General features: G+C 43.4%; 1 protein-coding gene across 5 annotated transcripts in view; it reads left to right on the top strand.

The window, feature by feature from the left end:
• LOC111874828 (histone-lysine N-methyltransferase MECOM) overlaps positions 1–15,525 on the top strand; it is a 496,931-nt gene that overhangs the window by 260,692 nt on the left and 220,714 nt on the right. For 4 of the 5 annotated variants that reach the window (XM_023870663.2, XM_033755627.1, XM_023870664.2 and 1 more), the window contains exon 2: positions 4,957–5,255. In XM_023870663.2, the coding sequence (XP_023726431.1) occupies positions 4,957–5,255 (299 nt within the window). The remainder of the gene's footprint in view (positions 1–4,956; positions 5,256–15,525) is intronic. The other variant, XM_033755629.1, reaches the window with a different exon arrangement.

The raw sequence follows: 15,525 nt of genomic DNA, 5'->3' as shown, positions 1-15,525 counted from the left end.
TTATGCATTGATATTACTGTGTCTTTCTGCCGTATTACGAGTATTTTAGCTAATATGTTTTGTTTTTAAAATTTAAGTCATCCCGGGTGTTTTTTTTTTTTGGCGTTGAGATGTGGTACTTTGTTGTTCCTTACATTGCTAAGTGATGCTGTTGTTGACATGGATCAGCTGTATGGGTTTAGTGAAGTGAGTGGGTGTACCAAAGCAGTTCAAAGCAGCAGTATGAAGTGCTAATATCAAAAAACAATTTGCGATCAAAAATTAACGCCATAAATCAAGGAAGGAACCAAAATGAAAAAGCACATCACAAGCTTAGCAAAAATAATCGGCCAAAATCACACTAACATCAATACATACAACAAAGTCATCACTTTCTTAACAATTAGCAAGTGATCTAAGTGTGAGACCCACTCAGACTTGACATCTGCGGAATAATGCATTTCATATTTGTTTTATAATAATTTTAAAATAATTCCACAATTTTATTCTCAATGTTTTAAATAGAAGCCAGTATGAACTGCACTGTTATACTGGCCAATATCTACAACATAAACAGTAACAGTCGTTGTGTAAATTAACGTACTGTACTCTGATGATAAACTTTCAGAATCCAGAAATGTAGCTGGAGTGATACATCTTGTATGAAACTAATAATTGCATAAAGTTTGTGACAATGTATATATGTCAGTATGTGTACTGACTGGGGAAACACAACATGATGCTTCAATGTAATATCGATTCTCTGGTCTAGCCGATTGTACGTATATATCGTACAGAGGTTTACGGAGACACGAAGGCCAGCTCATAGTACGTATCGCTCCGTGTGCCTCTTTATCTTGTTCTTATTCTAGCCCGACAAACGTTTCCTTCGAGATCGTATGTAACCGTGCGCCTGCTATGACCTGGCTTAGCTGCTGGCTGCAGTGCAAGAAGGAAGAGACGTTATGATAGGAAAGATGGTGTTGGCGACACGATCAGGATTGCGGCGTTATCAGTGATGGATGGATCAGTTAATCCGAATGAAGTACAGTAGCTCATCCATCTAGCAGTCATTGCTACCGACAGCTAACACGTTCCTTCATACAAAGGCCGTTTCCCTGATGTAGCGCTGCTGAAGAATACTTCATTCCTCGTCAACGCTTGTATCTCTGGGTTAAATATGAGCATGAGCGGGGGTACTGTCTAATAGAGTTCTGAGGTGGATGCTGGGGAAGGGGGGGTGATTAGTAGTGGAGGGGGCCCACACGGCTGGTAGATACTGTGGGGAAGGTCTCAAATAAACTCCGTGGTTTTAGTCCGCAAGCGAACTATACCGACCGAGCGACCGCCGCTTGTCGGCGAAGTTGGTACCAACTTTAGCGGATAGAGAGTGTTGCGTTGTCAGCGCAACAAATGCCAACGGCCGTTAATTTCGGTTTTCCAGACCGGAGCCTCTATTTCCTTGAAATAGCTCCACAATTATCCTCACGGGGCTGGGTGGACCCCACTGCATTCCCCCTACTTCTCAGAAAATCTGGTAGCGTTGGGAATCCAACCCGGGCCTCAGGATCTGTAACCAGGAACTCTTGACCACTAGACCACAGAGGCGGTCGTCACGAGGAAGGCTCCATCCTTCGTAAATACTCAGCTACACAATAGGCCAGTCAGGGAACTGAGTAGTTAGGAGAAGTTTTGGATTCCTGGCAGGGAGAGGAACCCCTCCTGGTTATCCGATACGCTTTGCGTTCGTGTAGCCTTCTTTCCAGAGTGTCAAAGCTTCGCACCTAAAACGCTGGGGTTTTACCTCCAGACTCCCAATACACTGCAATGACGCCATGTTTAGGCACAAGGATCGCCTTAACTGTGCGTATACAGAGGTTTGTTTTGTGTTTTGATGCTACAACCTGCCGATCACTGTCACGCGTACGGGGTCCTGCAGCGCGGTAGTGAGGTCACAATACTGTCCGGGATATAGACACGTGTCCGCAATTTTAACGCCTTCACATACACGTATTCACTTCGCCGTTTCTGTTTGTCTCTGCGGCTGTAACAACTCGAGAATCAGTGAATGGATTCACATTAAATTTCATATTGGAGAATTTTATTCAAATCTGCCCATTTGCTAGTTTTGTTTCAAGTCGGACAGAAATAACAGGCACTTTATACAGTGAACTACAGGGAACATCTCCAGCGTAACTCCTTAAACATTTGTTACATCGAAAATTTTTTCGAAACAAAGTTATGAAGAAAAATAAAACATATATTGTGTAGGATTTGAGGTTCTCATAAGAGTGGTTATGAAGAGTTCAATGTTGTGGAATATAAAGCCTTCTAGTCCTTGTAAGTCAACCGGCGTTTCGGAGGAATATTTCTCCATCTTCAGGGTTGAAGAATAAGCCAAGAAAGAAATAAGGCATTAGGTTTCACGCAGATTTCTTGGTTCGCTTTTTTTACGATCGTAAAGATTGAGACATTTTTCCCTGGATCGTCGGTTGACTTTCAAAGGACTATACGGCGTCATATCTCAGTAGACAGAGCTCTTCAAAACATAATTTATTCCCAGTGCACGAAAATCTANTGGTTAATTGGTTTATTTAACAATCTACAAATAACGGCTACAATTAATTATCACAATATTACAGGTTTCCACACTTTACGAACCCTACAACAAAGTCTCTTAACTAGATCTTCACTTGTCTTCACGTACTAATAACGCGGGAGCTATACAAGTCTCCCTGAATTACACACTCCAAATATAACTGTACTACAGCACTCACTAAGTATCGAAAGCACACAACAAGTCTTCCGCTCTCTGACTGCTTAGTTGTCGCCCACGCGTCTGTAACTCGTAACTTGCGAACTCAGAACTCGTTGGTAACGCACTGACTGGCTGACTGTCACAGTACAACTGACTGTGAATAGCCTTCGCTGCTCCTTATGTAGCCTTGATCGGACAATTGTCGTCTGGTGCCCTGTTGCTAGCCACGCTGTCCGGAGTTGTTGACTGCTGCCTAGCAACCGCGATATCCCTCGGTGACGTCACCGCTGTTGATTCGCTTTGCATAGCTTCAAGGTCGCGGGGACTCGGCTAACGTCGGCTCCGCTCGGCTCACTTCGGCTCCGCTCGTGACGTCACCGCGCGTTGCGCGTTGCATAGCTACCAGGATGCGGGGTGATTACTCGCCTATTACGCGAGCGCTACGCTACCGCTACGTGCAGCTGGGGAGGTAGGGGTCAACATGTCACAATATATATATTCTGTCCGAACTGCTACAGCATAGTAATAACACCACCACGGAGAACAGTATATATACACAACATCAAATTTGAATATCCAACTCCACGTATAAACAACCTGAGAGTGATACTCAAAATAACCGAGTATAGCCTTCACACGATGATAGGGTGGTCAAAAAACATGACCCAGATTATGAGAAACATGCGAGCACACAGTTAACCCCACAGCACAACAATCACTATCACAGCGAAACAACACATACGTATATGTAAGATTTGAAGTTCTCACGGCGGTGACTATGAAGAAGGTAGTCTTCTGGGATGTGGCAACGTGTTGATGTGGTTAATACCTTCTTCAACACAAATGTGGATATGCAGTGGTCACGAAGTCTTAAATAAGACTTATAAATACCTTAATCGCCATTTTAATTTTAATTTTAATTTTTGTTCTTTTTATGTCAATTTTAATGTCCAGTTTGAAGCTATATTTGAACCACATTTAAATGTAAGTATATTTTTTAGTATTAAAAATTAATGCAAACGCAATATTAATACATATTGATTAATGATGCAATTCAAGAACTAGTAACAGTATTCTTGTACTCCTTAAAATAACCCAAGAAAATGGTCGAACAAGTAGCGTTACCACCAACAGCTAATAAAAACAATTGTTGACACAGTAACATCTATTTTGTCTCTTTGAGAATTATTGTTGTATAGACTGCCGCATTATATATATCTTTCGTGTTTTATGTTGTGTTGTCCTGTTTATGTGAAGAAGCCTTGCGATGGACTGAACCTTCTCCTAGACAGCCATACCATATGTTGGAAATCGTGGACTCAGCGCGACGCGATTGCGCACGCGTTACCAGTAAGCGCTTCCCGCGGTGACGCAACAGAGGGCAAGTTTTGCCTAACACATAACGATGCAGTGCCTGAATCATAAGAGACTGCAGGGTCTAGATCTGTTAGGCTGTAGTTGCAGATCAAGTTACACATTACTGGTGAAAGTTTGCGTGTCATACGTTATTAAACGATGATTAAAGAACTAATCGGGGGTTTGTGACAACGCCAATTAATAATGTTACTTTTCCTTAGACATGCACCTCCCCAAGTTCGCTGTTTCTACCTGTACTCCAACCATTATCATCGCTAAGGAAACAAAGGCGTCTGATCCGTATTGTCATTAGCTCGACTCGAGTGTCGCAGCAACAGATATGACAGGGAACAGTCTCCTAAAGTAAACACTTTCCCTAATACACAGTGCTTGTTGTCAGCCGCCCGATTAAGTGCGGGAGCTAATGTATTTTGGAAGGGGATGATGCACTTACGGATATATTGTGATTATGATCATCAGAGGAGGGAAGCATTTATGAGCCCTGTTTTTTTTTTATTGAAGAGAGGGAAGGAAATGAACTCATAATTTGTAACGAAGCCACGTGCTACGAGAACGATTAAAGAACACTGACGGTTGTAAGGCGACCAGCAACAAAACAGGTAAATCATAATGAGGTGTATAGTTTACGTCGGTCTGCTTGTAGTATGAATCCTTTATGAGAAAACAGCGGAAGTTGCACCTGTATAGACGCGATCCGCAGCCCCTCCAGTAGGGTACCTTTAGTGTGGGTGATCAGTGGCAAACATACTGACGCCACGAAAGCCTTCTTCATCTCGGAGCGGTCAGCTCCACGGTCCGTCTGCCTTGTTCCCATATTACAGCGGCACGTTTCTTTGTTTCAGGCAGCAGTGACGAAGGCGACCCCACGCCCACGGTAGAGGCCGAGTCCATGGAGGACCCGCTGACAGTGGGACCGCCTTCACGTGACTCACAGATGGCTGCAGCAGACGAGGAAGCCTCGCCAATAGTGAGGCTTCGCGCTCATCATGAACTCATGACTACCCATGTCCCACCGGAGCTCGAACTCAGGGAACCTGGTTCCGGTGTGTGGACGAGGCAACATGTGTCCCGGGGAACCCGTTACGGACCCTTCCTCGGAAAATGGACACCGGAGCCACTCGACCCGCGATACGCCTGGGAGGTGAGTCTCTGGCTCTGACTTCGGTCAGGCCAAGTGAGAGAAAATTACAGTTTTACTTAAGCTACGGAAAGAGCCCCAAGGATCGAAGCCCTCCACATGTCCATCGAGTTGTTAGCTGTTAGCTTTTATGCTCCCTCGCCCACTCGTCCCAGTTAACTTAGCGTTGCTGAACCATTTACAGCCGACAAACATCTTGGTCGCAGCGTGAGGCCGCCAGTACACGGGTTGTCATATCGAGCCTGGTTCGCTAAGAAACTGCAAGAGAAACCACCAGTTTTACTTCACTCGACTTAACGCGATGTAACAGAGGAATTACGGTATGCAAAACAATAGGCCAGCCTCTGCAGCATCTAAATGAACCCGGCTCCGTTAGAGAGAGAGCAGCCTGACACTCCGCGTCCCCCGTTGATATGACGATTTCATTTTTAATAGCTCAGTCGTTATAACGACGGGCTACGGGCCGTAAGGCCAAGTTTAGATTCCCGGTAGAGGCAAGAAATGTTTCTGTACTTCACAGCTGATAGACCGACTCTGTGGCCTGCCCATCTTCTTATCCATTGAGTACCGGGGCACGCGGTACCGGAGTTGGTTGAGGCACTATGCTGCAAGCCGCAAGGTCTGGATTCGAGTCCCGATGAGGTGGATTTTTTTTTTCAATTTACCTAATCCTTCCAGCCGCACTGTGGCCCTGGGATCGACTCAGCCTCTAACAGAAATGAGTACCAGGAACTTTCCTGGGGGGGGGGGTAAAGGACGGCCGGCGCATAAGGCTGACAACCTCACCGCCATCTGTGACCCGATTGTCTAGAGAAAGTATAGGAGCCTCGACGTCTTACAACCCTGTGGGTCTTCACGGTCTGTTATATGGACAGTTTTACCTTTTTACCTTTTACCGGGTCTCTTTACCAGGGGGATAAGCTGAAGGGACGTGAAGCTGACCCTTAACCTCCATTAGGGCCTAGCTCAAGAAAGGTGGAACGATACCTTTGCTCCCCCATACGTCTTCATGGCGTAGTACTTCATTAATTAAGCACAGGGAATCTTCCCATTACCATTTGCTATAAATGAAAGGTACAAAGAGCGTTTCAGCTTATACGTACTTCATTAATTCCATTCCAAAAATTATGTGAGCTAAAATTTATTCGCGTGTTCATTCCTGTTCCTTATATCTCTTGATATATCTTCAGTGCAATGACATTTATGTATGCCATTGCAGTCTGTTTGGAATGCAACCCAGGTACCTCCTGGTGAGGTTTCACGTACTTCTTTGTGGTACATGTGCTCTGCCCCTGTTTGGAACCACTGAATTAGCCATACTCTTTCTCACGAATGTTGGGAGTGGTATAATCCTCATTAGCAAAGAGGTATTTGGGCTCCATGACAGGTCAAAGGAGGCTAGAGGAGAATATGACACTCGGCAGAGGGAGGGAAAGCGTCATCCGCTGTTATCCCCACCACGAATGGGACTTCTTTCCTTGGACTCAGTGTAGATCTTACTAAGATCATAATGTAATTCCTCAGGCAAAAAACTCCGTGGTTTTAGTCTGCAAGCGAACTATACAGATCGAGCGACCGCCGCTTGTTAGCAAAGTTAGTGCCAAATTTTGCGGATAGAGGTAGTCGTGTCGTCAGTGCAACGGTTCTAAATGGTCGTTAATCTCGGTTTTCTAGACCGGATCCGCTATTTCCTTGAAATAGCTCCTCAGTTATACTCATGAGGCTGAGTGGACCCCATTCCAGACCCACTACTCCGAAAATTTGGTAGCACCGGGAATCGAACCCGGACCTCTGGATCTGTAACGAGGAACTCTGACCACTAGACCACAGAGGCGGTCATTCCTGATGCAAAGTGTCGACAAATGGCTGTAGCGGCAGTGAAGTGGATACTAAGCAAGTATTGAGTTTCTGATAGAAATGCAAATTTTGGAGTCCTGATTTATTATTTTCATTTACTATGGACAAAGCCAAACACAAAGTGGATTCGTAACCACTGGAGTTCCGATTTCTTGAATTAAAGCACACGGCCACTAGGTACCACGTGTTTTAATATTAAGATTCTCTGTACTTCTCCCACTCAGTGTATTTATAGGTTTCTTCAGAATAAATACCTATTATATACCTCAACAGAATCAGCCGGTTAATCTTTGTAATGTAGATGGAGTGTGTTATCTCTGATGTAGGAATTGATTGTATAGATATATTATTTAGATGCACTTCATGCTTCAGATGGTTAATGTATGTTTGAAGAACATGTCACTGTTTGAATTATCATGCCCAAATATTATTACCTCTAGGCTTTCAATATACGTAGTAGCGTATAGAGAGATCTGTCCTGTCTTCGTCTGCATTCCTTCGTCCCTTGTCTGGTGTAAGACGCTAATAACTGGCATTTTGTAGTGTAATAGCTCGGAAACCACATGATTCACAAGACGGTCACCGTGTATCATATGCACTTAAGAATGTCGTAATGAATTAGTAATTTCATAATGTAAGTACCGTTTACTTACTTCCTTACTCATGGAGCTGAGCCCTTCTTGAGTAGCCGCAAAATTGTGCAGCTACTCAAGAACTTCCAAAATTGTTGGTACCCGAAGGTTCATTACCGTGTTCACAAGAGTCGTACACTGTTCCCGATTCTGAGCCAGATCAATCCAATCCATACCATTCCATCCTATCTCTCTAAGAACCATTTTAATATTGTCCACCCATCTACTCCTTGGTCTTCCTAATGGTATCTTTCCCTCTGGCTTTCCCACCAATATCCTATATGCATTCCTCTTCGTCCCCATTTGTGCTACATGCTCTGCCCATCTCATCCTCCTTGACTTGATCATTCTAATTATACTTGGAGAAGAGTACAAGTTATGAAGCACATCATTATGCAGTTTTCTCCAACCTCCTGTCACTTCATCTCTCTTTGGTCCAAATATTCTCCTCAACACCCTGTTCTCAAATACCCTCAGTCTATGTTCATCCCTTAATGTCAGAGACCGAGTTTCACACCCATACAGAACCCAAAAGGATAGTTTTGTATATTCTAATTTCTAATTTAAATGTCGTTTACTTCAATAAATCTGCCGGGAAAGAAGGAACACTTACCCTACAAAAGTACCTCGTACAGTTTTGTCTGTGCGTAATTACATAAGCACAACACCATGAAGAAGTAAACAGAAATGGAGGTATTGCTCCACCATTCGTGATCTGGACCCCAGATGGCTGTTAGTGGTCAGCTTCACGCCTAGGTCGTTTTACGCGCGGGAAGGAGCTGTCGGTACTTACTGTGTAAGTCTTGGAGCACCGGTATACACGGTGTGCAGCAGAGAAAAGTCTCTCAGCCTTGCCGGGAATCGAACCCCGGCCATACAACCCATAACCCGTTGCTATACCAACTGATCTATTAAGACTCCTTCTGTAGTTACAAGCAGGCTCAAGTATGTACTGTAGTATACACAAAGCGTTTCAAGTCAGTGCGAATGACTGATAACGCCATACAGAGGTCCTTTAAACACACAGTTTGTCTCGCGGAGCTCCCTGGGCGTCACTTTGGTTTCCGACTAGAAATAAACGTACTTAAATTAAACATTTAATTCGACGTGATTATAACTTACAGACTCATTTTGACTTTTTTTTTAACTCACCTCTTAAGTTTTATACCAGTTCTAGGGCACATTATATTAATAAATAATAAATTTTATTAATCCCTAATTTAATAAGTTTTAACCATAATAACAATCCTGTAACATGAAGATTTTGCTCACATATTTGTTTACATTATCCAAGGTACATTCCATAGATAATAACATCTACCAACTGCATAATGTGGATCCAAATTAGGGCAACCCAATTCAAGAAACTTAGTTTATGTTTTTATGGAACGTGCGTGATGACCTACTAGTAGGTCGGAACATGTAGCATACTCCTGTGCATAATAAATATATAAGAGATACAACAGCATCTATTTTGTCTTCTTATGGAAGATACCTATTAATGTTGTTTTGACGATCTAATTTACATGATTATAAATTATTACTTACCCCTGGGAGATACAGTTGTTCCCGTGATGAAGCCCGCGACCGCGAGGTTGAACAGCAGAGGAATCTGGAATGTTACCAGCCAAATATGGTAGTGTGAGTTTGTGGAATTCACAGTAAAGGCCTTGAGATTTATCCTTTCAGCAAGTTAAAGAAGTTACGAAATATTCTCAAAGAACAGTTGGAGCTTTCATTCCGTTTTGTTTAGCTATCGCGAAAACCATAGCACTTGCCGCAAATATCAGTCAACATACAGAATGTATTCTGTTTCCCTGGAAACATTTTCTCCCCGAAAATTTTTTAGCAAGTTAAGCTCAAGTTTCGAGCAGGTTTTACGAGCCTGCCAGTCTGTCAGACTTTCAGATGATAGGATGAGTGGTAAATAAAGAATTGGAAAAGATTTGGAAGGATGTGATAGTAGAACAATTTAGGTACTATTCAGTCATGTAGGGTCTGAGAGGAACCACGAAACAAATCAATGAAGGAAGTGAGTGCCCCGGCCAAGGTTCGAATCGCGTACCTCCTAAATACAAGCCTACAGCTTTCCTCCTGTAAGAACTTCCAAACGTAAATCCTAATGCAACTCATCCGTTTTGTTCTATTCGAAGCAAAACTGGAGTATGTCACAATTTTACCAGAATTGCACAATATTCGATTTCATGAGCAACTGTTAGCGGTTATCGAGTTTAAAGCGGACAGACAGACAGACAGACAGGCGGAGCGATTTTAATAGCCATTCTGTAGGGACGCCAAAGCGCTGGACACCAACAGAATATTGTTTGTGCCCCTGTTACGGTTTACGCCTCGTCACGTGTTCCGTCACGGATAAGGGCTACATATCCTTCCGACTTCATTTGAAACTTCCCGCGCATCTCCAAACGCTACGTGATATAGCGAACCAGAGCGATCGAATTCTTCGACTTAATTTCGAACTTTCTGCGCATCTGCGACAAACCGTTTCGAATTAATTTCGAATTTCAGCCTATCAACAGCAGGTCCGAAGTATAACTCATTTAGATAATTTGAAAGAAGCACTTCGCTACTGTTCTGGGGGACAGCTGAGGATCTCTCTGTTGGAAAATAATTTTAAGTAGTAGTTTAAAGCGTTATGGGTGCGAAACTTGGTCTCCAACATTAACGGAGGAATACAGACTGAGGGTGTTTGAGGACAGGGTGTTGAGGAATGACCGAAGAGAGATGAAGTGACAGGAGGTTGGAGAAAACCGCTTAATGAGTAGCTTCATAACTTGTACTCTTCTCCAAGTATAATTAGAATGATCAAGTCAAGGAGGATGAGGTGGGAAGGGCATGTAGCACGAATTGGGGAGAAGAGGAATGCGTATAGAATATTAGTGGGAAAGTCAGAAGGAAAGAGACCACTGGGAAGACCAAGGCGTAGGTGGGTGGATAATATTAAAATTTATCTTAAAGCGAGAAACAGGACGGAACGGTATGCATTAGATCGATCTGTTTCAGGATAGGGACCAGTGGAGGGCTCTTGTGAACGCGGCAATGAACCTACGGGTTCCATAAAATACTGCTAAGTTCTTCAGTAGCTGCATAACTGGTGGTTTCTCAACAAGGACTCAGTTCCATGAAGTTAGATAGTTTTTTTCTTTAATTCGCTTAGTGGGGGGTTGAGTCCAACTGGGTCCACTCGACACGGCGGCCACTGATTGGCCTATGGTACCTGCCCCGGGTGATTATGATGGAGAAATTGGTGGAATGAAGATTGGCAAGGGAAACAAAAGTACTCGGAGATAACCTACCCCAGTGCCAATTTATCCACCATAAATCCCACTTGATCAGACCCCGGATCGAACCCGGGGCGCAGCCGTGGGAAGCCAGCGACTAACCGCTTGAGCTATGGCGAGGCCTGGTTAGTTAGTTAGTCAGTTAGTTTGAAGAGTAAGAAAAAGAGGTGAGATGGCGAAACATGGAGGAAATGCGAAATGCAGATTCTTTTCGGAATATCTCTACGTAAGATATTACTTGAAATGCGTAATTGTAGACGAGGATCATATTCAAGTTAATGTTAATGAAATGTTCTTTGAAGGCGTCGATATGTCCAGGATAAGACAGAATGCTGTGAAAACAACGAGGATCCCTCGGGTTTTACAACGAGACAAATTACTGACCATCTACATGTACGTTACCGTGTACCTTGCAGCTGGGGCATATCATCATCTTGGCTATCTTAGGTCATGGGACTATTTTCACCAGATTGTAAATACAGTGGACTCCGCTTATTGTAACCACTTCAGGACACCCCTTGATTGATAACAATGACTGATGGAACAAAAATTCNACTGCTTGACCGTGTCTCACGGTGTTGTCGCTTGCAGATTTACTTATACTTCTTCAACCCTGAAGATGGGGGCGATACGTTCCTCCGAAACGTCGGTTAACACCACATATACACGGTGCCAAATCCCAGAAGACTGCTTTCTTTCTTCAAAAATTCACCCGTTTAGCACTGTTTATTCAAGCAGAGAAGAAATGTGTACATGAAACGTGGAAGTGCACAGGAAAATAAAATACTTGAAGTAGACTACCGACTATTTTCTTTTCCCAGGAAGTCTTCACTAAAAATCAAACTCGTAAAGTTTCTGGAAATCTATACACACCATTATAAACAAATAAAGAAAATATTAAAATTAAGGAGTAGAAAAAATCCCTTTAAAGCTGATTATTTATCGCCTTTTCTGAGTTCATCAATACAAAATTCATCTGCCTATTTATGTCGGAGCTCAAGATCAAATCGGGTTGTTACATGATCACTTTCACTGTCCATGCGTCAAGGTCACGCTAAGACAAGAAAGCGTTAACAAAAACCGAAACGCTAATTGCAATATGTTTTTTTTTCCTGTGCATTAGTACACGTCCATTCGGAACTTCATAAAAATAATAAGTTTACACAAAAGATGTGACGCATATGACCATTGCTAGGTAACGGCTTGATGAAAACAGTCACGAAATTACGTTCTCAACAATAGAAAGACATCAATTGCTACGTAACGGACTAATAAACGTGCATTCTTGACAAAAGAAGACGGTGTTTTTTTTTCGTGGGGTCTGTGCCGAGGAGCTGTAAGACGTCACAGTCAGGAGTACAAAGGAGGAATGAAGTTCAGTTCAATTGGAAGTCAGAACAGTTCCCGTCGGAAGAAGATGACTATGTCACATAGTGATTTGTGAAATGTAACCAGTGGTATAAAGGCCCAATACATTAGATCATCAGATTCAAAACCCGTCTCTACAGACAGCCGTTCACGCTGGTTTTCATCGCTCACAGATTTCTTATACCGTGAAGATGGAGGCAATACGTTCCTCCGAAACGTCGGTTAACACAATATCTACACGGCGCCACATCATATAAGACAGCATTCTTCATAGTCACCGCCGTGAGGACCTCAAATCATGCCGTCTTATTGGTCACGCAAGCCCCCAGTAAATGATAATAACATTGTCCCTGATTACAGTATGCGGCGTCCACTACATAATCATCTTTTCTGCGGTCTTCCAGGGCTCTTTATCCCACAAAATAGAGTTGTCACGTAAATAAATATTTTTCATGTGCTTCATTTCTGTCTTTCGTCCCTGTTTTATTTAAGCGTCGCCTTTCTTTTGATTACGAAACGCTACAGCTAAAGCCGAGGGCTAAATAGACCAAAAATCAGTGTTGGATGTCTTAATCTCCAGAGGCGAGCATAGAAAATGAAGCTAATCAATTACATAAGTTGTGCCTGTCGCTTTACCATTAAGGAGAGTGTCAGATTGTTAAAATACCGGCGTTAGGAAGGGTGGGGGTTGTTAGTGCGGGATCACACAAAAATGATTAACTGACTTGCTTAATGCCTCCCTGTCTCATTGCACAACCCCTATTACTCGTGGATTCTTTTCGTACAGCAGCGCCGCGGAGAAGCACTTAGTAACTGACTACTGTGGATTTCGGACGATTCTATGCAGTGGCGGCTAGTAACTGGCTGATATGCCAACCAACGGTTATTCCCCATATAGAACAAGCAACAGGAATGGACCAGTCAGTGAGCGAATGTCCGCTACAGACACCCCCAATACAGGGGGACCCCTCCTCTCACTGAAGACCCACTCTGTAGTTTATTGGCCAGAGTTCCTGGCTGCATATCCAGGGGTCCCGGGTTCGATTCCCGGCGTTACCAGATTTTCTGAGAAGTAGTGGATCTGTAACGGGGTCCACTCAACCTCGTGAGGATAATTGAGGAGCTGTTTCAAAGAAAAAGCGGCTCCAGTCTAGAAAACCGAGATTAACGGCCGTGGGGATTCGTTGCGCTGGCCACGTGACACGCTCTATCCGCTAAAGTTGTCATTAACTTCGCCGACAAGCGGCGGTCGCTCGGTCGCTATAGTTGGCTTGCGGACTAAAATCACGGAGTCTGTTCATCCTCTCGCTGAAGAGAAAGCGCAATTAAAATACGTAAAAGCTTGAATAAAACAAAGCAGAAATAAGGTCATGTGTCCTGATAGGACCCGAAGGCAAGATTGAATCTGCTGGCAAGAATCATCAGCAACTTAATCGATTGACCAGCCGACCCACATCACCATGGTGACAGACGAATCAAGTCTCCGCAACGTTGCTTTTAACTAACCCATGACGTGACTGATTACCAGAGAATATTTTGGGTAACTGACTTTTAATTTTATTGCGTGGGATGGGATGAGACTGGGTCCACGTTGTACGTCGGCCATTGTAACAATCCTGGATGATAGAAGTGTACGGAGCAGTCAAGTGGAAAGAGATTTGGCAGGGGAAGCGGAAGTACTTGGAGAACACCTGTCCCAGTGCTACTTTGTCATAAATCCTACACGACCTGATATGGGGATTGATCCGGGACCGCAGGGGTAGGAAACCGGGAACTTCTTTCCATTCATTAAAACTTTGACAAACAAATGAGTTATTATAAGATTTGAGGCTTTCACGGCGGTGACTATGAAGAAAGCAGTCTTTTCGGATTTGGCACCGTGTATATGTGGTGTTAACCGACGTTTCGGAGGAACGTATCGCCTCCATCTTCAGGTTAGAAGAAAAATATAAGAAATCTGCAAGCGAAGAGACCGTGATAACCGGTAAAAGCTACCGGTTCTCACGGTCTCTTCGCTTGCAGATTTCTTATATTTTTTCTTCTACTCTGAAGATGGAGGCGATACGTTCCTCCGAAACGTCGATTAACACCACATATACACGGTGCCAAATCCTAAATGACTGCTTTCTTCAAATCAGTTATTGACTGGCAAGACCGATCTAACGAGTTAATTAGTAAATAAGCAAGCAAGCAAGCGACCATCTACCTAACACATGCGTTAACAGTTGAGTGACTTGCCATACAGAATATTATTATTCAACTGTCTGACCAACAATGTCGGTGTTATCCATCGCGCCATTAGTGCACAACAAGACTCCAGGAATGTAAGACATATTCTCTCTACTCTTCCCTAAACCATACAATTCATTGGTTGAAATCAGCTATATGAGTTGTGCAACTTGTACCCCGCAACGTTTTCTGCCATCTACCTACATTATGCCAGGGGACGGGATAGGTTCACCGCTCAACTACGGGCCCCAAAACTATGCTTTCGCGCATGCGTAGTCGTGAAAGGAAGGGAAAATGCTGTTCGTATTGTTGTCGTCTGGGTTATGAGAACGCTTGGTTTTGTTGGTCGTTACCAATGCTTTGGAGAACTATACTAGCTTTATTTTCACGCCGAAGACTTTCTTACGAAAGGTTAACCACCTAACACCAGATAACACAGTGTCATAACCCGAAGGATCAGAATATTAGTCATCACCGCTGTGTGAACCTTACACGTAAATGGATGTTGGTACAGCTTGCCACGCGTTGCATTTCCGCATTATCTCACGAGGAATCGCCACTAAAGAGCAACTGGCTAAGTATAGTATTTGTCCAAAAAATTGATTAGTGTAGGCAACATGTCTCTGACCACTGAATCCCACTCGTGGCATGGATGTACAGTAAAAATGTTTTTCCGTATTGTCTTGTATAGGCTGCGTTGGGCGAACCATCGTCCATGAACTCCTGCCAATTGTGTGTAAGATTCATAATTCTAGAAATTAACTCTGAACTGGAAAAGGCAGAGGTCCTTATCCATAAAACAGAAATCGTAAAGAACATTATGAATCATTTTTGACGAAGAAATGGACTAGTGATCAGTTATCAGATTGTAGGATTTGAGGGTCTCAC

Source organism: Cryptotermes secundus, unplaced genomic scaffold (genome assembly GCF_002891405.2).
Source record: "Cryptotermes secundus unplaced genomic scaffold, Csec_1.0 scaffold74, whole genome shotgun sequence".
In the NCBI taxonomy this organism is placed as follows: Eukaryota; Metazoa; Arthropoda; class Insecta; order Blattodea; family Kalotermitidae; genus Cryptotermes; species Cryptotermes secundus.
The sequence above is the reverse complement of the archived record's forward strand: the minus strand, read 5'-3'. Positions and strand labels throughout refer to the sequence as shown.